The sequence below is a fragment of the Aspergillus versicolor genome, assembly GCF_001890125.1.
Source record: "Aspergillus versicolor CBS 583.65 unplaced genomic scaffold ASPVEscaffold_1, whole genome shotgun sequence".
Lineage (NCBI taxonomy): Eukaryota > Fungi > Ascomycota > Eurotiomycetes > Eurotiales > Aspergillaceae > Aspergillus > Aspergillus versicolor.
In genome coordinates this window covers 2,262,174-2,287,507 of record NW_024467524.1, presented here as the reverse complement: position 1 = coordinate 2,287,507, position 25,334 = coordinate 2,262,174, and the positions used below count along the sequence as shown (strand labels likewise).

The window sequence follows — 25,334 nt, the reverse complement described above, 5'->3', positions numbered from 1 at the left end:
GCCAACTATCAAGCCTACCGATTATTGGCCCAGAATTCTAGAACGAAACATGGGTGTTGAAACTTAGGCTCCCGAGGATCTACCGGGTCACTCGGGGCCAAAACAACAGTTCTCATCGACGTACTCGAAAGAGAGCGTATAGCTTTGGTGCCGTACAACTCGAATATCAATAAACTTTGGAAATTTCACCCCCAAAAAAGGTTAAAAAAGCACTCGAGTATGTCGAGAAACGAAGGTTGGCTGGTGAAGGAAGATAAGCCCGCCCTCACCGCCTTGACAGCATGTGATCCGCGCATCCATCCTCCGTCCGCCCCTCTACGCGTCCTTGTCCAATTGTGATCTTCGATCGTGCAGCTCTCTGTTGGGGAAACGCTGTGAGGTCTTTTTCTGTGGTTCGCCGTCAGCTGGTCTTGACGTGCATTCAAACGATGGTCGTCTCCTGAGTTTTATCTCTATGTAATGAAGACGCCGCGACACTATGGGTCAAGGCTACTCCCTCACGACCCTTTCTGCGGGTTCGGCGGGGATCGATATCCCCGAGCTATCGGACCTGACATATGAGAAGTCTATGGGCGGTGGCAGGTTCATGAAAAGTATCCGAGCTAGGCAAAAAAATGGCTTAGTTTTTGTAAAGGTAATCATGAAGCCTTACCCAAGCATGAAGCTGGAGCCTTACGTCAGAGCCATTATCCGTATGTTTCATGACCCCTATTTATCATAATATCGCGCTCTAATATTCCGGGGTAGGCGAACGTGACCTGTTATCAGATATTCCAAATGCTCTAGGCTCTCAGAGGATACTGGAAACAAGCATTGGTGGATACCTAGTGCGCCAGTATATCCACAGCTCACTATATGATCGGATGAGGTGCGGGATATGAACCCCAAGGCTATAGATTGAGTAATTCTGACCTATATAGCACCCGCCCCTTCCCGGAGGACATCGAGAAGAAATGGATCGCTTTCCAGATTCTCTGCGCTCTCCGAGACTGCCATGCGGTTGAGGTTTTCCACGGTGATATTAAGACAGAGAACGTCTTGGTCACGGCGTGGAATTGGGTATATCTCTCGGATTTTTCCTCTTCATTCAAACCTACCTTTCTTCCAGAGGACAACCCCGCCGATTTCTATTTCTACTTTGATACGTCAGGGCGTCGAACATGTTACTTGGCCCCAGAGAGGTTCCTCGTCGCAAACGAGGAGCCGGGGAGTAGAAATGTGAACTGGGCCATGGACATATTCAGTGCGGGTTGTGTTATTGCGGAACTATTTTTGGAGTCGCCGATCTTCACGTTGAGTCAAATCTACAAATATCGAAAAGGCGAGTACAGCCCGGAGCACAGTCAACTAGCCAAGATTGAAGATCCTGAAATACGTGCTTTAATCCTGCACATGATTCAGCTTGATCCTGAATCCAGATATTCGGCTGAAGAATACTTGAACTTTTGGAAGATCAAGGCATTTCCAGAATACTTTTACAGTTTCCTACATCAATACATGTCCCTTATGACCGACCCTTCCTCTGGCAGGACACAGGTGGAAGCCGGATCAGCAAACCGAGGTGAAGCGGATGACAGGATAGAGAGAGTTTACCTAGACTTCGACAAGATATCTTACTTTCTGGGTGCAACCCCCAAGGCCAACAAAAGCCGCCCCACGAGTATCAGTTCTAGGCTTACTGGGAACACTTTCCCTGTTGAGCTTGACCTGCCGCATTATGAATACCAAAATTCGAAATTTCGCGCAGGATCCGATGATGGGGTGTTGATTTTCTTGACGCTCGTCGTCTCCAGTCTCCGCAACACGTCCAAAGCATCCGCTCGAATCAAGGCTTGTGATATTCTTCTTGCATTTGCGGAAAGGGTATCTGACGAAGCCAAGCTGGACCGCATTCTCCCCTATATCATGATTCTCCTCAACGATCGCACGGATTCTGTGAAAATTGCCGCGATACGTGCTCTTGCGGGGCTCCTGGAGATGGTTCAGGTCGTGTCTCCGGTCAATGCATATCTTTTCTCAGAGTACATCTTCCCTAGAGTACAGCCGTTTGTTCTCAGCGCGAATGTGCATCCCAATCCACCCGTTCGCGCTGCGTATGCCTCCTGTATTGCATCACTAGCACATTCTTCACTCAGATTCCTTGATATGATGCAAGCATTGCGGTCTGACACACGCCTGCCCACGTTAATGCCGGCCGGTTCTGAACCAAGATGGACCGAGGACGCCACTTACCATAACCTTTACGACGTGGCAAGGATGGATCTTCTTGACTACTTCGAAGCTCACACGAAGGCCCTGTTGACCGACAGCGATGCGTCCGTCCGTCGTGCATTCCTAGGATCAGTATCCAGCTTATGTGTTTTCTTCGGCAACCTAAAAACCAACGAGCTAATCTTGAGCCACCTCAATACATATCTGAATGACCGGGATTGGATCCTCAAGTGTGCATTTTTTGAGGCCGTCGTGGGTGTTGCGGCCTATGTAGGGAGCACAAGCCTGGAGCAGTATATCCTACCTTTAATGGTGCAGTCGATGACAGACCCGGAGGACTTTGTTGTTGAGAGGGTCATTCGCTCGCTTGCTGCCATGGCTGATCTTGGTCTTTTCCAGAGGTCCACCACTTGGGATCTCCTTCATGCTACTGTTCGCTTGCTGGTCCATCCAAACTCTTGGATCCGAGAAGCATCTGTCAGCTTCGTTGTCAATTCGACCAAGTTTATATCTGTCGCAGATAGATATTCTATCCTTTCGCCGCTTGTTATGCCGTTTCTGAGGGTGCCTATTGTGGAGTTCTCCGAAGGGGATATACTTGATGCTCTGAAAGCTCCACTCCCAAAGACTGTGTATGATTTGGCGTCAGTGTGGGCTTCAAATACCGAAAAGGGCCTTTTCTGGAAGTCTATCAGTCGGCACGGTACTTCAGCTTTAGGTAGCGCTAATGTTTTGGCTCCGAAGAAGAACCAGAAACTCTTTTCCCTAAGCTCGCAACCCAAAAATGAAGAAGACGAGTACTGGATCGCGCGAATGAGGAATATTGGAATGAGTACAGATGACGAGTCCAAGCTGGTCGCTCTTCGTGAACATATTTGGAGGGTCTCGACGCGCCAAACGAAAGAACTCGAGAACGGGAAATCCCCTTTGAATAATGTTGTTGCTTTGATTGATTATGGAGTTACGCCTCAGACGGTGTTCTTCGATAGAAGTCAAAACGTTAAGCCGCGGAGGAACTCGCTAGGGAGGCCTCCAACAACTCGAGCCGAAGATAACAAGCCACATACAATCACGGATGCACTGCTTGATGCTTCAACTACGATTGACAACACGACAAATTCCCGACGGCGACATCCGCGCTCCAAAAGCAAGGTACCACGAGAAATCGGGGGGGGCTCCGCTACTCCACGACAAAATGCCGTTGACATTCTTCGTGCTGAGGAGTCACCCAGTTCCTCGCCTATCGCGTCATCCCCGAGTGCAGCACCGGGATCTCGACCAATGTCGCCCCCTAGCTCGGATACGGAGCCCAGGATCTCACAAGGTAGACGAAGCCCTGGTCAAGAGAGCTCATCAACGGAAAGGGAAAATCTCAGTGTGAAAGGATTATCCGCGGGAGTGCAGAAGAAGTCTAGCGCCATAAGCTTGCTTAACCGTAATACCGCAAAAGCATACGCAGAAACAGGTACCAGCTCAGCGAATGCCTTCGGCAAAATCGGTGTTCCACACCAGCGAGATGCAACCGAGTCGGCCGCCTCGCCTGCACCCGGTGAAAGGAAACCTCTAGAGCAGCAAGTGCGGCAGTATCATGCCAACCACTCTTACGGAGGAGACGATCCCACTATTCTCAAGCTTTTGGACTCGGTTTTTGCAGAAAATTATCCTACGGACTTCTTTGATCTTGGCCCTTACGTTAAAGAAGTGGATAGTCGACGCCCAATAACGAAAGCAAACGATCGCGATGCTAATAAGGTCTGGAAACCAACAGGGACACTCGTGGCCCTATTTGGCGAACATAGTGCACCGGTGAACCGAGTGGTTGTTGCCCCGGATCACTCATTCTTTGTCACCGGCTCTGATGATGGGACTGTCAAAGTTTGGGACACGACGCGCCTAGAAAAGAACCTGACCCCTCGGTCACGTCAGACTTACCGCCATTCTAATGAAGCCAAGGTGAAAGCTTTGACCTTTGTTGAGAATACACATACATTCGTCAGTGGTGCTACTGACGGTAGTGTCCACGCGGTCAAGGTTGATTATCACAATGTCAACGGCACGGTGCGGTACGGAAAACTGCAGCTCGTGCGCGAATATCAGCTATCCACGGCAGACGATGGGTCTCCCGAGTATGCTACCTGGCTTGAACACTTTCGGGTAGATGCGCAGTCTACGCTGCTTATTGCGACGAGCTTGTGTCGAATCATCGCTCTGGACATGAAAACCATGCTACCAGTCTATACATTGCAAAACCCTATCCACCATGGAACGCCTACAACCTTCTGCTGTGATCGCAAACACAACTGGCTTCTTGTGGGTACAACACATGGAATCCTCGATCTCTGGGATCTCAGGTTTCAGGTCCGGCTTAAGGCATGGGGTTTATCGGGCTCCGGTCCAATTCACAGATTGCAGGTTCATCCGACCAAAGGCCGTGGCCGGTGGGTGTGTGTCTCAGGGAGCGGCAGTCACGGGAATGAGATAACGATTTGGGACATCGAGAAGATCCGATGTCGTGAGGTCTATCGCGCTGATTCTCTCGGGCTCAACAACGCGAATTCCAGAGATACGTCAGAGAATCAGAAACCCAGGCAAGCTCAACTTAGTCAAAAGGACTACGAAGCATGGCTTGTCGAAGGAGACCGTCCAGAAGGTATGCTCAGCCGTTTTGCAACCGAGGCACCAGGAACCACAGAATACCCATCCGGCCCGTCACCCACGGGTGCTCCATCGGGAATCTGCACTTTTGCCACTGGATTCGACTCGCCGGACGACGGAAAGGACAACAGCATCCGATGCGGCTTCATCATCTCAGGCGGCTGTGACCGCAAGATCCGATTCTGGGATTTGGCTCGCCCCGAACAGTCTAGTATTGTCAGCGGACTCGACCCCATCTCAGATGGAGGGATGACGGGGACACCACGCTACGAATTATCCCAACCAGTTGCGTCGCTTCTTTTGACCACCGAACACCTACCCAACCCTGCTACCAACAGCAACGGCAGCGGCACCAAGGGGGGTAGTAAAAAGAGCGGAAGCGGGCGGTTACCGCGGAGCACGGTGATAAGCCTCCAGCAGCAGCAGCTGTTGAAAAGTCATCTAGATTTTATTCAGGACATCGCGGTGCTGCGCGTGCCGTACGGCATGGTTATAAGCGTAGACCGGGCGGGGATGGTTTATGTTTTCCAATAAGATAGGGATAGCGATGCACAATATAATGAGAAATTTTAACGGTTATGGTACCTAGTCTTTGCTGGTCTTGTTTGCACACATTTTCCGCGGCTCGCCTGCGGGACGCTGCTCCTTTCAAGGCGCTTAGATAGAAATAACTACTCTTCTGAGGTGTTGACGGTATAATAAAATCTCAATGGAACAATACCCCAAATGAACAAAATAACATGGCCGTACTAGGATTTTCATCCCTGAATAAATGCAAGACGATGTTTCAAGAAGTCCATCTCAACCCCATGGCTCCTCAACATCAACACCAAAGTACACTCCGCACTCACATAGAAACAGGAACAGAGAACAGGGATAACCAGCCCCTCGCCGGTGTCTCCAGCAAACCGCTTAGAAGTGTCCATCCCCAAAGGCAAAAATCGGAACCTTATTCATTGCGATTCATCACAGTCAACCAAGTCAGGTCAACTCCTGTCTCGCCAACTCTGCTGTCCTGCACACGAGTCATAATCCCGGTCTCAGCCTTGCATGCGCGTGGCATCTTGCTCCAGTCGAACTTCGTCAGCCTTCTATCCCAACCTCTTCTCACTCCTCAGTCGTCATCCATCCAGTGCCAGATGTGATCTGTCTGAACTCACGTCAATCAAATAGCGGGTCATCAGTCATCACTGGTCAGCCGTGCAGGCCGTTGGATTTTGCGGGGACGTTGGAACTTGCAGTGACGAACCTGAGTCGTTGAGCCTAAGAATACCTAGTACGGACCGAGCATGGGTAATCCCCACGGTACCTACCGGTACCCGTTCTAATATGACCTGTCAAGGGATGATCGGTGGGTGGTGATCCATTACAATAATGTATAGAGTTTAGGGTCGGTTTGGGGTGACAGGTCACGATCAAGGATCCGGGTGAAACAAAAACGGCTTTTTGAGATTGGGTTGAGGATGTTACTGCAGGATTGGTTGGGTTTCTGGCCTGCTGTTTGATGCCCGGGCCTGGTCTGTGTATCTATGCCGGCATGATGGTGTTTTTGCCGCGAATGTTGTGAGAGGCAAATATGGGTTGTTTATATTCCTGAGTAAATTAGTACTGGAGATATAGCGGGAGTTTATGGGAGTGTTGTGTAATAATTTGTCAATGTTTAAACTGGTTGATGGGAGAGCATCCTCGTAACAGTGCAGATATATAAATCGCGCTACCTAGAGCAGGGTAAAAGGACACAATCTCCAAGAACACATCCAAGAACAAAAAGTTAATCAATCATAACAAAAGGCTATGAACAGCATACTTTTTACAAATTCTAGATCCGGCATTTTAGATATTTATTTCAAACTACTCAGGGCCTAAAGTGTAGTTCTACAGACAACCACCAAGACCAAATTAACCTGATACAGACGCGTTTCATACCGTCCAGTCAAGGTTCACCCCACTCCGTTGGATGAAAATTGACAACGAAATAAACCGGCAGTTCGTGCTCAAATTCAGTACTACCTTGCCGTTTCCCGCTTGGCAGGCCTTTCTCCTCCCGCCGGGTTCACTACCTTGTAAGGTGTGTACTCCCGCCGCAATCCCATTCGGCGGACAAGTTAAACGGCGAAGATGCGCGTCATGGGCAGAGGCCAGACTACTCTGAGTACAGAGTACTACAAGATTTGGCGGGCAGGCGAGCCTGTTTGGCGGCTGCAAGGCCATCGTTTGCCACAACTGAGGAGGGAGGAGTGAGCACTGACAACTGAGGAGGGTCACGGCTCACGAGTGGGTAGCTGCGGTTGACGTTAGCGAATTGGGGATGGCTTCGAATTCTGTTGGATTGCTCTGCAGGACTGCCATTCAAAACCCCGGCCTGGTTGGGGGAGCTATATTCAAACTCACGGGTAGACGCAGCACTCATGGACGATCGCTTTGACACTGGTCGACCTCTGTTTGATATTGGCGCACCAAATGGCCGTGGATTCGACTGACACATGAGATGCGAACAGAGAATCCCCAGTGGTGGGAGCATCGCGTCCTTGGTAGATCTTGAAATAATACATCACGTTGCCCAAGTAGGTCGATTGCAACGCTTTGAATAAACACGGGGAGCTCCTCGACATCTACGGTCCTGCAACCCGGTTGAGGCTTTCTGGGGGCTTGGAGGCTTGGAGGGCTGTGCGTGCGTATCCGGCGCTAACTGGACGGCACTGTTCGCATTATTAATGTCCGATACCTCATTGACAAGAGTCTTTGCGATTTATATCCTGACGGGGGAGGCACTGTCCGTAAGTTCTGTCGATACAACACTACGGAGCACTATGGTTGACATTTCCAGCCACTCGGCCGGAAATAACCAGGGTAAAGCAGAGTCTCCAACTCCAAGTGAAGTCCAAATGATTGAAGGTGTCTCGGACCCGCAGTTTGCAGATATGAAACTGCCGAGTTGGAGAGAGGTCCGATCGGCGGAGACAACGAGTTTGCGCACAGGCCGTGGAATCGTGGACTGTGGGTGATTTGAGATTCCTGGAGATGCCTCATTGCCTCGCAGTCGCAGGGTCTGAGAAATTGATATGCAAGTCGTAACAACAGGTCTTTGTGCGATCGTCTTTATAACACTATTGATTAAGTTTAGAATGCAGACCTTGAAAATTGGGCGAGGGATGAAGAAAATCAATAACAGCACAGCAGCGACTTGAGTGGTACGGTCGGACGGATCTGAACCAAATAATTAAAGTGCGATTGAGACGTGGGCGACCGTGGACCGTGGACGAGAGTCGAGGACAGTCTGGACGCTGACCGTCAACAGTGACAGCGCAAGGAGCCGGAGGCCGTCGACTGTGGTCCAGGACGAGATTACAGTTATGCTCCGGTGGCTGCAGAGTGCAGGCAGTGAGGCGACAGGATTCAGCAGGCTGCCTCGGGACGGGAAGCCATGGTTTGGAGCAGAATGTTCCCAGAGCGTGCAGCCCGAGTCGATAAGCTTCGATCTCTCGATCCATCGAATCTGTGCAGTGTGATCGGTCTGAGTTGTCACCGAGCCGGCGAGTCGCCCTCTCGCAAGTCGCAAGCTGCTGCAGGGAGTTCCCAGGTCCCAGAATCACAGAGCCACTACTGCCGGCCTGTGGGTGACCGACTGCTAAATGGAAAATAATGATCAGCCCCTGAGCCATTCACGTTGCCTCCTCCTTGTGCTCGGTTTCAGATTCCCCAACCCCTGATAAGCTCCAAGCACCAGGCTAAACCTTCTTGGTTGCAAAATTTGTCACTTGTCCACTCGCTCAGCTCCTCCTGGCGGACTGGCTCGCACTGAACTCGTGGCGATCTCTCGCGTGGAAGCTTCCTGGAATGCCTCGAGTCCACTGTTGATGAAAATTTTGACTGCACTGGACGAGGATGGTGTACTCATTGAGTCATTATTCGTTTATCCGTAGCCAGACTGTCAGTTTCCATATTGGAATACTCAACCTCCGACTGCTCAGGAGAATATCCCGTGACAGTGGCTCTCTGCGCAGGAACAAACAGACGACGACTCCGCAGCCTAGACTACTCCTGTCCTAATGCAATAAGAAGGCGATTACTCTTTCCATCACCACATTTATTAAAATCCGCCCAGATTAATATCCGAGCCCCTTAGCCTGTGCTCTGGAGTCGCCGGCTGCTGGGCTAAGCTGTTCGGGGACAAGATTGACTTCGTGCCTGCCGTGTGCTCCTCTCCCCCTGTTCCTGTTTTCTGTGCCTGGCCCAGTCAGTCCCGGTCTTGTTCCTGGCCCAGTCCCAGTTGCAGTTCCGTGCTCTCCGCCCCCTCTTCCATGCTTCGTCTTCCATGCTTCGACTCCCTCTCTCTTCCTTACCTCTTCCTCTCCCTTCCTAACTCCGGTCATCCATTCCTCGACGGCAGCCAAGAGAGGTATCGCGCCTTGCTTCGTCTCGCTGTTCGATACTCTCTTTTTTGACGTGCTCGCTGGTCTGGCAGATGCTCTTCGCGTCTGTTCATGTCCTGTAGTAGCCGTCCCCGACAGCCTTGATTTGCCCGTCATTCTCTTTGGCTGCTCCTTTTTCGCTCTTCGTCCTTCCTTTCTGCTTGTCACTCACTCCCTTTTTCCGCTCAGCAGTGCTGCCTCTCGGATCTAGATATCGTTTTTAAAAGCGATATCTGATAAAAAAAAAGTCCGGCTACTTGCGAAAGCCGGGGCCCCTTGTACAACAATCCTTTACACATCCCCCCATATTCAACCGCAAGTATGGGTCCGTCTCTGAGAGACCACTCTTTCTACGCCCGCCCGCCCACTCGTGAACGGCCATCGACCCGCGACCAAGGGGAAAATTCGCTGGTCGTTCCTAGTCGCACCTCTTCGCTACACTCCCGTATCACACAACCGATCCCTTCCCAGGCCAACTTAAAACCAGCACAGCGAACGCCGAAAACACTTACCCATGCGTATATGGTATGCGGCGTGGGCCGGGAGCCCTCGCAATGGGTCAAGGCACCTACGCCTTCTCAGGGGAAGATTGGACATATGAAGGGTGCAGTGGGCCAGTTTTGGTTGCCAGAGATCTTGGGAAGCAGTCCCCGCCTGGAGCAGGACAATGAAATCGCAAAGGCTCTGCATTCAGCAATGAGGGTGTGTATCTCCGCAACAAAATGGGTTGGGGAAAAGAGAAACTAACAATTGATAGGCCTGCTTTCCTCACGATGTCGAGATTTGCACCGGCAAAAACCAACCACACTGCGTTCACCATGCTTTCGTTTTACAGCAGGATTCTTCTCACACCCTTTACGGAATTGCCCTGCGCGTCTGGTCCCGTGCTGATGAAAAGCGAGCCGAGACAATCCGTGAACTGCGCAAAAAGACCGAGTCTGACTTTTACGACAACCCCGAAGAGACTTACTGGATCCCATACTGTCTGAGCTTCCTCTCCCGGTATCCATTGTACGATTTACTCGGCGATTATCTTCGTGGAATGTGGATCCACTGGAACAAGGCTACCAATCTCTTCCACGCTGAAGAAGTCTCCCGCATTCTCAGCTTCCCCGCGCCCCGCCTGAACGACCTTGTTCGGATCGACATGAAGGATTATGCCCTTTGCTACCAATTCCCATCGTCTCCGACGGGCTTCCAGAACTTCTCCATGTGGCCGTTGTTCACGTGTTTGTCAATCCCTAACATCGTTGGTGTCATCGAAGCCGCTGTTTCTCCCACCCGCCGCATAATTTTTGTCAGCCATTACCCGGCTATGCTTACTATTGCCGCGGAAACCATTCGTTACTGTGTTCGCATTTACGAGTGGAGCGGTCTCTACGTTCCAATGGTTCATGCCCGCCATATCAAGGATCTCGTCCAGGAACCCGGCCCCTACATTCTTGGTGTGACTGCCGAGTGCCGAACACTGTTTAATGCCCCGTCCGATGCTCTTGTGGTAGACTTGGACCGCAACTTCGTGCTGACCTCCAGTCCACCGAATGTTTTGAACCCCGGCCAGCGCACAAAGTTCATCAACCGCTTGACGCAGGCGTTGAACGGCGATGTTTCCCCATCTGGTGTCCCCAACCATCTCCGCTCTGCGTACGCTGGCGGCAAACTTATCCCAGCTGGACAGATCATTGTCATGCGGGGTGAGGTCGAGAGCATTGAGGAACCCACGTGGTGGAACCAGGACTCCGTGATGGGAGTCATGGACCACGTTTGTGAAAAACTGGTAAGAAACCCGCAGGAACTAATTGAATCGTGGTATACTGACTTTTTCTTAGGGACGCAACACCGGCATGAAGGCCATTTTCGGTGGCTCTGTGAAGAAGCCCCTTATGACCAAGGTCTCGATGCGTCACCTCAATGAAATTGTGCGTGAACGTAACCAGTACTCTCGTGATGCCATGGAGGCATGGCAAGACTTTATCAACCTTAAGGGCCGCATGGATACCGAGATTGGCAAGGTCACCAAGCGCAACAACTTCTTGGTTGAGGAGTTGGAAACTTGGAAGCAACAGTTCCTCAAGTTCCAGGCCTTCGCTGAGCAGCTCACCAAGGAAACCAGCGAACTCAAGGTCAAGATCGAGAACCACAAGCGTGAGAACCGTCGCCTTTCTGGCCTTATTGATCAACAGAAGGACGATGTCGCTCGTCTTACTCTGCGCCTTTCTGGCACTGAGAAGCAGCGTGACGATGCTCTCGAAGCCTTGGTTCTCCAGCAGGAGATCGCAGAAGAGCTGGAGCGCGAGCGCAAGCGCAACCAGAAGGAGCTTGCTGCTTTGCAGCATACGACCACCTCTCTTGCACGCCAGCGCGATGATGTCCAGCGGGTTGTCCTGCACTTGCGTAGTCTGATTAATGGCAAGGCTCACCACATGGAACACCTTGTCCGCTCAATCGGCAGCGCAGCCGACCTCAATGAATTAGCTGAGCGGGAAGCTGCTGAGGAGGAAGAGGAGACTGAAAAGCGCGCAGAGTCCGTGAAGGACCGCAAGGAATCAAAGACAAAGGAATCCAAGGCCGAGAGCGATTCCTCAAATGGTGTGTCGAACTTGAATCCAGACATGGAAGAACATTTACTGAACATTGGGCAAGGACAACGCAATATTGCGCGCCTCAGCGTGACTGATGTCGCGGATCGCTACCTGCGAGACAAGACAGATGCCATCTCGGACATTATCCGCAGCATCAGTGAGCAGTGTGCCGCTGCTGTCGAGGGGTTGCAACTTGCCCAAGATGCGGAGGATGGCGATTCTGTGACTGGAAAGTCAAACCAGGACGAGAACCGTCTTGAAGCTGCTCGGGGTCTGTCAACCCCCCGAGAGGGCAGCGAAATGGGTGACAGCGAGAGCAGCACCCTTCACCCTGATGGCCGAACAAGCGTTCCCCCTACTCCTGACTTGATCCACAACCGATCAAGCACATCGATGTCGATGGTCAGCAGCTCAACATTCCCAGAGAGGTCTAGCCAACAGTACGGACCGGGTGAGATCCCAACGCGGATCGTCGAGGATGACGACGAGCATGCCCATGAGACGGATGGCATGAACGATCAAACCGAGACTGGCACGCTTTCCAAGCAAGCCAGCGAGGACCTCATGCGATCTACTCCTCGCATGCTCGCGTAAATATCTCCCATCAATCGATGATGCAACGGTTGATTTCGACGACCTCGACACGACATCTGCTCCGCATACAATATTGTCAGATCTAGAGCGAGTTGTGACCAATCTTGTCACTATTTTTGGTTTCCAGTCTTGTTTGCGCCTCATTTTGGATATTCCTGCCCTCGCAACGTCTGTCGAAGATTTTTTCTTTCTTTCTTTCTTTTTTTTTTTTGGACGCTTTTTTGCTTTCTTTGGAGGAACTTATTCTTGGAACTTATTCTCATTTTCGCTTTATTGAAGGCTGTCAGGCTGACGGCCTCGCTTGATTCCCCCCACGCTTCGCACCCGTTGTTGGGCGATTTATTATTTTTTATATCTTCTATACTAGAACATTCATGTTCTAGGGCGTCTTTTGCTTCGTCTTGAATAGATCAGCCCGTGGCCTCCACATTCTGGGCGAGCCTCTCCCTCGATATTTCCTATCCGTCACCCCCAAATTCCTTTTGTCGATTTTCTTCGCGATGGAGCTGCTTTGAAAGCTGCCTGGCTGTGCTCGAGAAGTGCAGTCTTGTTTGTCCCGCCTGCCAGAACCTGCGGGGGTGTTTATAGTTAATTGATATTGTTTGTAAAACTTAAAGTTTGACTCGAAAATTGTCCCTATCGTAACGTAGTATTCCTCCTACGTAGTTCAGTCGTAGATTTGAAAATCATGCTATCTTCCCAGGCACATAAGGATGCCCAGCACTCAACCCACCACAAACTGCCCATGCCTGCCCATTCACGTAACTGCTCTCATCACTTCCAAGGAACAGCGCAACCCTCGCAATCTCATCTGCCACAGCCCCACGACGCAACGGATTCAACTGCCCAATCTTTTTCTCCGTCCCCCTCGCCCTCGCAGCCTCATACATCGGAGCGGTCATCCCCGTCTCCACAACACCAGGGCAAAGCGCATTAATCCGAATCCCCGTCCCAACCAACTGGTACGCCACAGTCTGCGCAATCGATACAACAGCCGCCTTACTCGCGCTGTAATCCGTCGCGCCCGCATTCGATCGCAATCCAGCCACCGACGCAGTACAGATGATACTCCCACCGGGATACGGCTTCTCCTTACTCGTCTTCAACATGGCCTTACTAGCATGCTTCGCGCCCAGAAACACACCAACGGTGTTAATCCTCAGCGTCTCCCCGAACTCGTCCGCGGAGACATCATAGAACGGCCGGTTCGAGCCCGAAACGCCGGCATTCGCGAAGAATATGTCGAGTCGGCCGTACGTGGAGACCGCGTGCTCAACCACGGTTTGCAGCTCCGCTTCGTTTGCGGCGTCGAAGGCGCGCGTGTGGACGTCGACGCCCGGGTATAGCGATTTGAGCTCCCGCGCGTGTGTCTCGAGGTGCTCGGAGGCGTAGTCGCACAGGTAGACTGCTTTGGCGCCGTTGTGGGCGTATTGGTGGGCTGTTGCGCGCCCGATGCCGAGGGGGGAGTTTGTACCGGTTATAATGGCGACTTTGTCCTTTACTCGGCTGTTATGGCATGGATGTTAGATTGGCTGTCTTTGTTTCTTTCTTCCCCTAGTTAAAAGGCTATTTAGTCGGGGATTGGCAGGACGTACGGTCCGACTGAGTCGCCTGCGACCTGGCGGATCTTGGGGATGTTCTCGAAGGTGCCTGCGTCGGGGATGCCCTCGACTAGCTGCTGGCTGATGGCTTGGAGGCGTTGACGGGCGGTTGAGGCCATGATGGACGGGGTGAATGTATAATTATAGATGCCGGACAGGGTACGGAGGCGAGGGAGAGGAGTTCAACAGGGTGGACGTGCAGCGGGCGCCCCCTCTTTATACTCGAAAGCTGGTCGGGTCAAAGCTGGGGTCGGCTGTTGCGGAGAACCGAGGCTGAACTCGCCCTGGGTGGGGATGAGTAAGCCTTGTTTACAGTTTACCTAGGTCTGATCTGAGATCGGTGGATATTATACCGGACGATTATTATTATAATATTTCTTGCTATATAGTAGTAGTTGCAGAGGTCATTGGAATATTGGGTTTTTTGAGGTCTCGCGTGGGGTGGATGCTAGAATAGATCGGGGCAACTCAAATCCTCGAAGGTTGTAGATCCAATGGCATTGGTGGTTACTTCTCGAGAATTTTCGACTTGCCCTGCAAAGAGTAAATTTAGAAGTGAATCTCTTGCTGCGCAGAGACAAAGAAAGCCAACTCGAAGCTTTCAGGCCCAGACGCCGTGGGAAAGGCGGTCAAGTCACATGCAGCCACCACGTCATGACGCTCTGTGGGAGTCTCTCTTGGCTTCGGTCCATCAACATTCTTGTGCACGCCGGCCTCGATCTCCTTCTTTTATGCCGGCTTGACGCTTCTCCTTGATCGTCTTTGTCTGATTTCTTCCCGAGTCTGTCTTATCCCTGTTTCTTTGGTCTCTTTCCGCTTACAGCGCGTGCACCAGCCTACCCTGCCTGCTGTAGTTTTTTGTCCTACCCACCCTCGCGACACCCAACGGGACCCCGCGAGAGCCGCCCAAAGCTTAGAAATCTCGCCCCCAACAGCTGAGCGATATCAAACAAGTCGGGATCCGATTCTGCGACGGTCGTCATTTATGCAAGATACATCCGAAGCATTCATGCAGCCCGCGGCCATCCCTTCCTCCGTCTGCTCCACCCCCCTCCCCAGTCATGGCGGAATGCGATCATCGTCTTCGCCCTCCGCAGCGTCGCTCCTCGTCCCAGACGTCTTCCTCGTCGCGCCACAGCCAGAAAGCTAAGGCCATCCGAACCAAGGCCCAGAAACGCCATTCTGCTTCTAATGCAACCGAGTCCGACACCGATCTGACCTCCTTTCCGTCCCTCTCTCCGGACCGTTCTCCGCCGGGGTTCCTAGGCCAACCGGTGCTGAACCGCGCTCTGACAAGCACATTGTTGAACGGGGCCGAAGGGAGCGAAAGCAGCAGCACTATGGATCATACCAGGGACCGGAGATCGACGCTGGCGAAACTCACCACGAGCTCACAGAACTCTGGCCGTGCGGCACTGTTTGAGGATTCTGCTCCGGTCCGCGACTTCCCTGGCGCGCTGCATCTCGCAGATGACGCGCATGTTGAACGCTTGATTACCAGCAATGGTGCGGTTAAGTTGGTGCGTCAGTTTGCGCGGGACCTAGCGCAGCGCGATGCCGAGATATCTGCTTTACGCCAGCGTGCTGGTGACAGGGAAAGAGAGCTCAAGAGGATGCTGCGCGAGGCGTCGGTATCAAACAAGGACATTGAGCGTCGGCTGTATGCATTGGAAAACTCACAGAAGGATGAAAGTGACCAGGGAAATGACCCAGATCAGACGGTTAAAGGCCCGAATAGGGTTGGCGGCCTCATGCAACAGGCGATGAGTGATGGCGTTGGTAGTAACTCTGAGAGCGAGAATGAGGATGACCTTGATACTGCTGTTCAATCTACGATTCGCAGGCCCTTCCAGTTGGAAAGCGATGACAAGTCGGGAACTTCGAGCGTTGGATCTGGTGCTCCGAATCGGAGACGGCAGGGGTCTATGCGCAGTTGGCAGGAATTCATCTTCGGTAGCGCCGCGGGAAGCCGGAAAACCAGTCGAGCCAGCAGTATTATGTCTGATCTTGGAGAGGATGAGGAGGATGCCACCCGTCAACGAATACCCTCCGGTAACGCGTCAAATCGTCGTAAGCCACTTGACGACCAGTTGTTCCAGCCTGTAGAAGGGCAACCTGCCACAGACAATTCAAGCACCCATTCACGCAAATCTTCGAAGTCGGTCTCATCTTGGACTGTCAAGCTGTTCGCGGGGAACCAATCGAGCCGTGATGAGAGCCCGGCTGATAATAATCGTGGAAGAGCTTCTTCAGCCAACCGGGAGAGGACTAAGGGGCCCCCACCTGCACTCCCTGCAACTAAACATGGCATGACAGCGGTGGCAGCGCTGAAGCGAATCAACAGTAGCGCGAGCATGCCAACAGGCCAAGGAAAGTCGAGTGGCTCAGGCACCGCACCACGGTCAGGACAGCTTGGTCGGAGACAGCCAGCTTCCAGTGTTTCGCAGGGAGCAGCGGCAGACACGTCGACGACGAACCCTACCAATCTCGGACCGGTTGAAATGGACGCGATCCTTCCCATGGAATCTCAGCCTCCAACTCTTTCACCAATTTACAAGAATTACTTGGGTGGGGATCTTCTAACAGACCGTTTCGGATTTATTTATGACCAGCGTCGCAAGAGAAGGCAAAGGGAGGCCAGTGCTTTGAGGAACAACGGAAACCGACTAAGCATCGCGGAGACTCTAAATACGTTCCGAAGTGATACCTCTGATAACCACGATGAGCTTGACGCAAATGAGCATTTGCCTTCCGCTGCCGAGTCTTATCGTTCCTCTGGCCCAGGCTCCCCAACCGATCCGGAGGCCAGCGCCCAGCGCTGGCAAGACTACTTGACTGTGCCGTCTGCACCGACAGAGTTGCTCTCACATACACCTTCAGCTGGACCAATTGTATCACTGACTACTGCGGGTGAGGAAGTGTCTCGCAATAATGGAGTTGCTGTTGAAAAAGGCCGCTCGGTTTCCGTTAACTCGAACTCTCAGCCATCTGCTTCCACCTCTACTGTCGTCGCCGATCGCCCGGAGTTTGCTGGGTCGTCTGCGGACGAGATCGCAGCCCTTGCATCTGGAGCAGAAAATGAACCTGTCAAGTTGCTTCTTGAACAGCTGACCGAGCTTCATGATTTGCTGCAACGCGAGAGAACTGTTAGATGGAATGAATTCTTGCGCAAGGTACGCGCCGAACGCCGGAAAGAAGGAGAGGCCGCGGCTGCGGCTGCGGCGGCATCAGACCGGCCATCGAAGGCTATGAACATGCCCGAAGTATCGCTGGCCGATGGCGAAATGGTGGGGATCTCTGGCCTAGGCAACAAGGGAAAGGTTGGTCGTGCGAAATGGCGAGAATTCCGAGCTCTCGTCCTTGGTGGGATTCCAGTTGCGTTGCGGTCCAAGATTTGGTCGGAGTGCAGCGGTGCGTCGTCGATGCGCGTGCCCGGGTACTATGATGACCTTGTAAAGGGAGTTGGAGGTACTGAGCCTGATTCGTCAGTCGTGGGTCAGATCGATATGGACATCAACCGGACTTTGACCGACAATGTGTTTTTCCGTAAGGGACCTGGCGTTACAAAGCTGAAGGAGGTGCTTCTTGCCTACTCCCGCCGGAACCCTGAGGTGGGATACTGCCAGGGCATGAACCTCATTACCGCCTCGCTTCTTCTTATTACGCCTACCGCCGAGGATACATTCTGGCTGCTCACTTCTATGATCGAAGCCATTCTGCCACAGCACTACTACGACCACGGACTTATGGCATCTCGAGCTGACCAGGTGGTGCTGCGGCAGTACATTTCCCAGGTCCTGCCAAAGCTGTCCGATCATCTTGAAAACCTAGGCGTTGAGCTCGAGGCGCTTACCTTCCAGTGGTTCCTCTCCGTGTTCACCGACTGTCTTTCCGCCGAAGCGCTGTATCGCGTTTGGGATGTAGTCCTTTGCCTTGACGTATCGAGCGCAGTGAACAAGAATCCAGCCGCCGCATCAAATCCCACCTCATCAACCGCAACCCCGACTGGCACTCGCGAGAACACAAACAAAGCCGCAACCAAGGATATGACTTCCGGCAGCGGAGGTGGAAGCACATTCCTCTTCCAGGTTGCTCTTGCGCTGCTCAAGCTCAACGAAAACCAACTCCTAACCACCTGCTCCACGCCCGCGGAGCTGTACACCTACATCAACCACCAGATGACCAACCATGCCATTAGCATCGACGGGTTGATCCAAGCAAGCGAGGCACTCCGCAACGTCGTCCGGCCCGAAGACGTCGTCGCGAAAAGAACCGAAGCGCTGAATGAGATGCGAGGATTCCAATCTACTCCCGCGCAGGCCTCTTAGACAAGTAGACGAGCGTACTGCGACTTACCATCTCATTTCCTTTCCTTTTTATTTCCCACTGTTTTGTTTACTTTAGAATGGCGGCGTGGCAGGCATATGCATTCATTTCCTTTTTTCTTTTTGTCGGTTTTATCTCTATGATACCACCTTTTGCCTTGTCGTTCCTTAGCATAGCATAGACCGAGACTTTCCTTACTCTGGTGTTACTAAAGATTCCTTCCTTCACTTGTTCAGCCCAGCGATGCTTTTCTGGCCCATTTCAGCTCTCTAAAGCAAACTGGCACACATGGTCATGCAAATACAGATACCCGGTTAAAATTAAAATTTTTCTCTGATCAAAACTACAGAATAATAGCTGGAGCATAGGAAGAGGCAGTAAGTCAGTCATTCTGATTATGGCTATTCATATACACTACTAGTACTAACAGTCATAATGAATATCCCTTTCTTCTCTGCGTAGCAATGTACCGTGTCATTCATGATCAGGAAAAAAGAACTGGACTACAGTTAAGTAGAAAATAAAAATAAAAGAAAACCACCACCCCTTACAGCCTAAGCCCAACTAGAGCCTACAACCTACAGCCTCGCAAGGTTAACAAACTCGCCGGGGGCATGGTACTCAGGGACCTCCATCTTCAGCGCATCACCGCTATATCCTAGGTCTTCGGCAGTCAGGACAGCGCATTTCTCGCCGATGAGGAGGGCGGTCTATTCATTACACGTTAATATGCTTGCTATCCATTGCACGTGGATGTAGGGTAGGGAGAAACGTACGCTGAAAGTATTGCAGCCCACATTATCAGGGCAGATGGACAGATCGCAGACCTTCAGGCCCTGGACGCCGTGGACGTTCAGGCGCTCATCGAGAACGCCGCCGTTGGGTGCGATGCTGCTGCCCTCGCGTGGAGCCATGCTGCATGTTCCCAGCGAGTGCCAGGTTGTTTCGACGTGGCGTTGAACTGTTTTTGTTAGTTATTTAGGGCTTAAACCTGGTATGAAACAAGGGTAAGGTATGGTAGGGACTTACCCCATTTCTCGATATGGGCGATGTCTTCCTTGCTGTACTGGAGCTCGTCGCGGGCCTCGAACCTGTTGGAGTTGAGGGCTGTTGAGGATGTTTGTTTGCCTGGGGTTAGAGGGTTGGACCAGGAGCCTAGCAGGATGGGTTAGTTTATATACAACAACGCTAGGGCAGGTAGGTAATTAGGGCATACCGTGTTGAATGCCCGCAGAAAGGTGGTTTGGACCAGCGTACGACTTGGTAGTGGCCAGGTCGAGGTCCTGCGCGCGGGCGTTGGAGTTGTGGTTGAAGTGAGGGTGCATGCCTGTTACTTCTCCTGCGTACGAGTTCATGCGGCGAGCAGTCTCGCGCGACTTGATGTATCCCCAGACCATGGCGGCCATGTCGCGCTTGTCGTTCATGAAGCCGGCGTCGAAGTCGGGTGCGTCGTATGGGTCTGCGGATGTAATGTGCGTGGAGCCGCGGGAGAAGGGGTATTCCTGTGGTCTGTTTAGCTACGGTATAGAGGGAGAATAGGTGGTTTGGTCTTGGATTGCATACCAGGAAGTGGAACATGGTGAAGAACTTGCCCGGGGGCATGAGCATGTGGTCTCCGAAGAAGCTGTCTCTTGTTAGCGCGGTGCAACCCCCCCTCCTGCTGGATTGATATTGAATCACTCACCCAGAGATGACGGAGTAGTGCATCACCGGCTTGTCGGGCTTGTTCCTGAAGTAACTCTCGTACCCATCGACAAAGTCCGGAGTCGGCCACTTCTTGAACTCGTCGAGTTCCTGCTCCGTCGGACGGATCTTGACACCGGCTTCAATGCCATTAGTAGCCAGAGGCCCAGTGCCCTTGATGTTCCACTCCCCAAACACCTGCTCCTGCACCTTAGGGTCTCCGCGCAGGAAGTCATCAAAGGTCTCGACGTCCGGCTTCGCCCTGTAGGTCGAGAAGGTCAGGTAGTGGTCCTGGAAGTTGCGGCCTACACCGGGCAGGTGGACGATGGGCTTGACGCCAGCACGGCGAAGCTTGTCAGAGTCACCGATACCAGAGCGCTGGAGGATCAGTGGCGAGCTGAGGGTGCCGCCGCTGACGATGATCTGCTTGCGAGCACGGAAGACCCTGCGGACTGGCTCTTTGCCGTCGACGGGCTTGGTTGGCACGGTTGCAACGCCCACGGCACGGCCGTTTTCGATGATGACCTTGTCGACCTTGGTGTTGCATTGAAGGTGCAGGTTGGAGTGCTTGGCTCGAGTGCTGTGGACGTAGGCGTGAGCAGCATCGCTTCGTCGTCCTATACCGAGACGTCAGAAACAGTTCCGAATTAGGGCAAAGTTAGGGCAAAGTATAAAGTGCACTGACCCGTGTCGCGGTTGATCCACTTCAACCAGTGCTCAGCACCGTGACTGCTGCATATTAGTATGAAGCAATTATTAAATCAACTAGAAACATACGCTGTCTTCAAATCCTGGAGGTCATCCGTGGTTGGGATGCCCTGGGACTCGGCCGCGCGGAGGAAATCCTGCGCAATCGGATAGGTGTAGTTGCCGAACGAGACCTTGATGGGGCCGTCAAATCCATGGATATCGGGGTTGTTACAGGCACGCTGGTACGTCTCGTGCTTCTTCATGAGAGGAAGCAGTTCCTCGGTCTTCCAGCCCTTGGCCTGGAAGTCGTCGTAGTCTGACGCCGATGCTCTGGTGTACATCTAGGTTTGTTAGTAATGAAGTCAAGTGTAGAGTATTGGGCTACAGGATAAGTACCATGAAGTTAATTGAGCTTCCACCACCGAGGATGTTCGCACATGGAACAATGGCCTGGCGTCCGTCCAAGTGCTCAGATGGGCGCGAGTGGTAGAAAGAAGCTGTCTTGGAGTCGAGCTTCATGTTGACTGGGTAGATACCAGGACGGTAAACCCTAGAAGTCGTAAGCAGAGGTCTTATCAACCAGTCAACTAATCAATTGAGGAACCCTACCATGGGTTGTTGAGGTTACTCTCGCCAGCCTCAATTAGCAGAACAGAGAGGTTGTGGTCGAGGTTGGCGAGGCGCCCAGCAGGGACACAGCCCGAACTGCCGCCACCGCAGATGATGATATCGACCTCCTCGGGGATAGTCATGGTACCGGTTAGTTGAAGACAGATTCCAGTTCCCTCTTCCTCTTCAAACCCCAAAAATAGAGATCCAGAGGTAGATAACCCAAGGAATCAAGCTGCAACCCCGGGGGTTCACCCGCCTTCTTATATCAATACTCTCTCTCCACCCACACCTCGATCCTAGTTCCTCTTTCTGCTTGATCCCTACCAGGGAGTCAATAATATTCCTATGTTACGCACAATAATACTCACCCCGCACGCGGGGAAGACAAAACAGGGCGGAGGTATCCAGATCAAAGCGTCGAGGGCTAGCCAGACAATACCCATTTGGACCCAGATCGCCACCCCTGCACGCCGGATCCCCGGGGGATATTCCCAGCCTAGTACCTTGGCACAACTGCTATAGCACAATCTAAGCAAAGCTGATGCGGAGAAACAACCGGGGATGCGGGAAGATATTCCCAGGGATATAGCGGATTGGTGGCAGTACGGATACTTCATGCAAGAAGCTATGATGGTAATTGGAGATACAGTCTGGGCGCAAGCCTGCCTCCTCATCCTTCTCATGAATCTCCAATTCCTGGCCTGGGCAAAGGGTATATCTTCTCCGCTTGAGGTGAGCACCCCTCTTATGCTTGAAACGCGGGTTGTCGTGGAGTGCTTGTATGTATATTGCTATGATATTGGCTCTCCGATGTATCCATAGGATGAAGCACATATATCTCCTTCCCAGCCAAATATATAGAGCAATTCCACAGAGAGAAGACATGACTCTGGGATAAAAGCTGGTTCCTCTTCTCATGATATCCAAACAAGATCTAGAAACCATGAATGGAAAGCTGTAGTTCACAGAGTAGGCCAAGAAGTAGACCTCCACGCCACAGGTGGAGAAACCCCGGCACTAGATCGTCCTTGCGGGGTTACTGTTAGTATACTGCTGGTCTTTATACATGCATCTAGCAAGGATCAAACGGTGAGACCCCACAGATAGTACAGCTTACGGCGCGGCTTGCCGTGATATAAATAGTCGGATATTACAGCAGGTCTGTGCTAGACTAATGCCTTGGCAGCTGTGACGATAGACGACAGCATGAGACTGCAAAAGTAGCAGGAGGACTACGAAGAGAAAGGAGACCAAAACAAAAGCATGCACGAGACGCCAGATGAAAAGTAGGGAGATGCACCATGATTCAGGCAAACACCAAGACGATTCGGATTAGGGCTTACAAAGCGGGGAATTGGGAGCTGCGGAACCGCAGTCTGACTGACACTGCGGGGTTGGCAGCTGGCGATCCAATCGAACAACTTCATCCGCCGTCCCAATTAGTGCTCTTAGGGCCTGGCAGCTTCGCGCTCCATGTACTCTGCGAGCACACGTCACCCGGCATCTCCATTCGGCCGGCGGCGGATCTTCCTGCTCGTCGAGTGGTCTGGGCAAGGCGAGAGCACTGTTCAATTGGTCCACAGCACCCAATGGGACTCACCAACTGCACCCTCATCCAGGAGCTCGTCCAGGGCAATTGCTCAAGTATGGATGGATAAATATCGACCGTCCCTGTGATGGTGGCTGCTCAGCAGCTTCAGCCTAATGTACCCCTCAACTATGAACCCACAGAGTTCTACGTATAGAATTTCCCTCTCGTCTGGATTGATACACGTCCACTGCAGTTGCATTCATCCCCGTCTTCAGGGGTTCCAAGCATTGCCTAGGCGCGGAGTTGGATGGGATCCCCAAGTCCATCCAACCTCAGTGGTTCTAGTATAGGTGTCTAGCGTACATCTTGGTGCGTATCACATTCCCAAAATATTCAAGAGGCTTTTCCGTCAAATTGCTTGAGGTATAGAATATATAAGTTGAGAGAAAAGAAAAGAAAGTAAAAGAAAAAAGAACAAGGGGGAAAAAAAAAGACACAGGTGCGGTGGGCAAAGGAAATTTATAATTGAGAAAGAGACATACTTTAATATGTTTGGAGAGTATATTTTCATTAGGGATTGGAGGGTATCACTATAGAATTGGAAATATGCAACCGAAAAGGGAGATACTGTAGATGGATGGGAGCGGGTAAAGCTGATTAATTGCATTACCTTGGAAACGCTTCTGGGAGCCAGAAGCGGCTGCTATCAAGGACCGTGTTCAGGTCGATCGGCTCCATCGTCGGGCGTAAGCCCATGTTCATGACATCCCGAGCAACTGCCTTGATCTGGCGCATGATGGACTGCGAGATCGCCCATGTGTTGGCTAGGGTCTTAAACACACCGATGGTTAGTGCCAAGCGATCACGACTGGGATCTGGCATCTGTCCTGCTTTGACGGAGCAAGCTGCGAGTTGAACCATTGAGCTCATGGTCAGGGAGCATATGAAAAACGGGGTGTGTTTTATCACCGGCATACGGATGGACGCCAGCGATGAGATTTCTTTAGCTGCTTTGACGGCTTTCATGGCATGGGAATGGTGGGAAAATGCTGGGATCGAACATGGGCCGTGGTGCCCGCAAATAACTTCGGCCGCAACGGCGGGGGAAGAAAGTAGATCAGAGCGAGGAAAGTGGAGGTAGATCGAGGTGCCGTTTACGACCATTGTAGCCTGAAACATCATCTCGTCCACGGTTCCGTCTGGACGTAGAAGCTCGGCCTTGGATTCCGGAAGGTGATGGAAGAAGCTTGTGATTCGTGCGTCAATAGATTCCACTTGGTCCTGCTGGCCCTCCACAAGATCTTGGATTGCTACAACGCGCCCCAGAATCCGTGCTGCTTCAATTCGATAAGTATAGGAAGAAAAATCCCGCTCTTCGTCTGCAAATACGCGCTCATCAAAGTGCGCGATCGTTGGAGGTGGTGGAGGCGCTAATCCATCCTGGTATATCCTCTCCTCACATGGAAGTGGCACCTCAATCGGCACGTTATGTGTCCGCGGCGTTGGCTGAAGCCCAAGCGCCGTTAACATAACTTCAATGATAAACAGCTCCCACCATGTACGTCTGAAGCACTCCTCTCTAATAGGATCACCGTTGCTCATGTCGGCAGCGAAGTCCCTAGTATGAAGACCAATTTCAAAGGCCAAGTCAACTGCACCGACGAGGCATTCACCGGCCGTATTTCGTTCATTCCGCGAATGAAGCACAATCGCCAGTAGCAGAAGCGCCTGCAGCTTCTCTACTGTCCCGTCTTGCTCCAAAACAGACGCCAGGATGTTGGGTCGATAATTCTCGCTAGATGCAGCTGAAGTATAATGCGCCCCAATGAATTTAATGACTTGCTCAAGGAAAAGTGGAACGCGGTTTTGATAGAGTGTACGAACAGGAGGTAAGATCGGATGGGAGGGGTGAAAGAATTGGTAGTAAATGTCGACGAGGTACCCGTCATTGGAAAGCGAGGAAGACGATTCAGGCGTCAAGGGTGCATTTTTAATGACAACTTGCTGCGAAGCACTCTGCTGGTCGACGAACTGGGGACTACTCCCCGAAGAGTTTGACGCAGGAAGGGTTGCCGTGGGCACGTAAGGATAGGGATTTAAGGAGTTCCAATCAACAGGGACATCGTAGAAGCCAGCAAGGTTTGGATCAAGTGGGTTTGCAAGATCTGCTGGCAATTGCTCTGGTGAGGAGGGGTTGGCCCGCCGCTTTTTCGAAGGGCCTTTGTATCCTCGTCGCGACGGAGTATACTGGCACTCTGAGCCCGTGGCCGCGCAGCGGCTACACACAGGAGTTGCTCCATCGCACTTAAGGTGCTTGTGGCGGCAGAGAAGACAGGCAAGGAGAGAGGGGCCCGAAACTCGTTGCTGGACGAAGGCCTTTGAGGAAACGAACTGCTCGTCCATCTTGATTTTTGACGCCGTTCTGGATGCAAAAGCT

The 25,334-nt window shown here is 52.1% G+C and overlaps 10 protein-coding genes across 10 annotated transcripts; 5 read left to right on the top strand and 5 right to left on the bottom strand.

Annotated features, from left to right (window-relative positions):
• Positions 1-478: 478 nt before the first annotated feature.
• Positions 479-5,400, top strand: ASPVEDRAFT_120318 (ubiquitin-binding serine/threonine protein kinase VPS15; the record flags this gene model as incomplete). Its single annotated transcript, XM_040805785.1, has 3 exons — positions 479-692; positions 748-868; positions 921-5,400. 3 exons carry the CDS (start codon positions 479-481, stop codon positions 5,398-5,400), a joined length of 4,815 nt encoding a protein of 1,604 aa, XP_040662417.1.
• A 2,084-nt stretch (positions 5,401-7,484) lies between these two features.
• On the top strand, positions 7,485-7,922 carry ASPVEDRAFT_247865 (uncharacterized protein). The gene has a single exon (XM_040809699.1). It carries the CDS (start codon positions 7,581-7,583, stop codon positions 7,869-7,871), a length of 291 nt encoding a protein of 96 aa, XP_040662416.1. The 5' UTR covers positions 7,485-7,580; the 3' UTR covers positions 7,872-7,922.
• Positions 7,558-8,639, bottom strand: ASPVEDRAFT_248079 (uncharacterized protein). Its single transcript, XM_040809705.1, has one exon. The coding sequence runs from the start codon at positions 8,526-8,528 to the stop codon at positions 7,974-7,976; it is 555 nt and encodes a 184-aa protein (XP_040662415.1). The 5' UTR covers positions 8,529-8,639; the 3' UTR covers positions 7,558-7,973.
• A 960-nt stretch (positions 8,640-9,599) lies between these two features.
• Positions 9,600-12,454, top strand: ASPVEDRAFT_121528 (DENN (AEX-3) domain protein; the record flags this gene model as incomplete). Its single annotated transcript, XM_040805895.1, has 3 exons — positions 9,600-9,980; positions 10,036-11,055; positions 11,108-12,454. 3 exons carry the CDS (start codon positions 9,600-9,602, stop codon positions 12,452-12,454), a joined length of 2,748 nt encoding a protein of 915 aa, XP_040662414.1.
• Positions 12,455-12,797: 343 nt separating this feature from the next.
• Positions 12,798-14,652, bottom strand: ASPVEDRAFT_247895 (SDR family NAD(P)-dependent oxidoreductase). Its single transcript, XM_040809700.1, has 3 exons — positions 14,409-14,652; positions 14,050-14,339; positions 12,798-13,960 (listed from the first exon to the last, which is right to left on the bottom strand). The coding sequence occupies exons 2-3, from the start codon at positions 14,172-14,174 to the stop codon at positions 13,141-13,143; spliced, it is 945 nt and encodes a 314-aa protein (XP_040662413.1). The 5' UTR covers positions 14,175-14,339; positions 14,409-14,652; the 3' UTR covers positions 12,798-13,140.
• A 464-nt stretch (positions 14,653-15,116) lies between these two features.
• ASPVEDRAFT_119470 (TBC domain-containing protein) lies at positions 15,117-18,383 on the top strand (the record flags this gene model as incomplete). Its single annotated transcript, XM_040805702.1, has 1 exon — positions 15,117-18,383. The coding sequence occupies one exon, from the start codon at positions 15,117-15,119 to the stop codon at positions 18,381-18,383; it is 3,267 nt and encodes a 1,088-aa protein (XP_040662412.1).
• A 576-nt stretch (positions 18,384-18,959) lies between these two features.
• Positions 18,960-21,506, bottom strand: ASPVEDRAFT_78409 (GMC family oxidoreductase; the record flags this gene model as incomplete). The annotated part of the gene is made up of 10 exons (XM_040816543.1): positions 18,960-19,091; positions 19,158-19,342; positions 19,411-19,536; positions 19,598-19,883; positions 19,945-20,005; positions 20,066-20,681; positions 20,750-20,793; positions 20,842-21,095; positions 21,151-21,304; positions 21,364-21,506. The coding sequence occupies 10 exons, from the start codon at positions 21,504-21,506 to the stop codon at positions 18,960-18,962; spliced, it is 2,001 nt and encodes a 666-aa protein (XP_040662411.1).
• A 124-nt stretch (positions 21,507-21,630) lies between these two features.
• Positions 21,631-22,513, bottom strand: ASPVEDRAFT_247788 (uncharacterized protein). Its single transcript, XM_040809697.1, has 2 exons — positions 22,468-22,513; positions 21,631-22,383 (listed from the first exon to the last, which is right to left on the bottom strand). The coding sequence occupies exon 2, from the start codon at positions 22,309-22,311 to the stop codon at positions 21,895-21,897; it is 417 nt and encodes a 138-aa protein (XP_040662410.1). The 5' UTR covers positions 22,312-22,383; positions 22,468-22,513; the 3' UTR covers positions 21,631-21,894.
• A 154-nt stretch (positions 22,514-22,667) lies between these two features.
• ASPVEDRAFT_67519 (uncharacterized protein) lies at positions 22,668-23,024 on the top strand (the record flags this gene model as incomplete). Its single annotated transcript, XM_040815953.1, has 1 exon — positions 22,668-23,024. One exon carries the CDS (start codon positions 22,668-22,670, stop codon positions 23,022-23,024), a length of 357 nt encoding a protein of 118 aa, XP_040662409.1.
• Positions 23,025-23,563: 539 nt separating this feature from the next.
• On the bottom strand, positions 23,564-25,300 carry ASPVEDRAFT_122723 (Zn(II)2Cys6 transcription factor; the record flags this gene model as incomplete). The annotated part of the gene is made up of 1 exon (XM_040806014.1): positions 23,564-25,300. One exon carries the CDS (start codon positions 25,298-25,300, stop codon positions 23,564-23,566), a length of 1,737 nt encoding a protein of 578 aa, XP_040662408.1.
• Between the last annotated feature and the right edge of the window lie 34 nt (positions 25,301-25,334).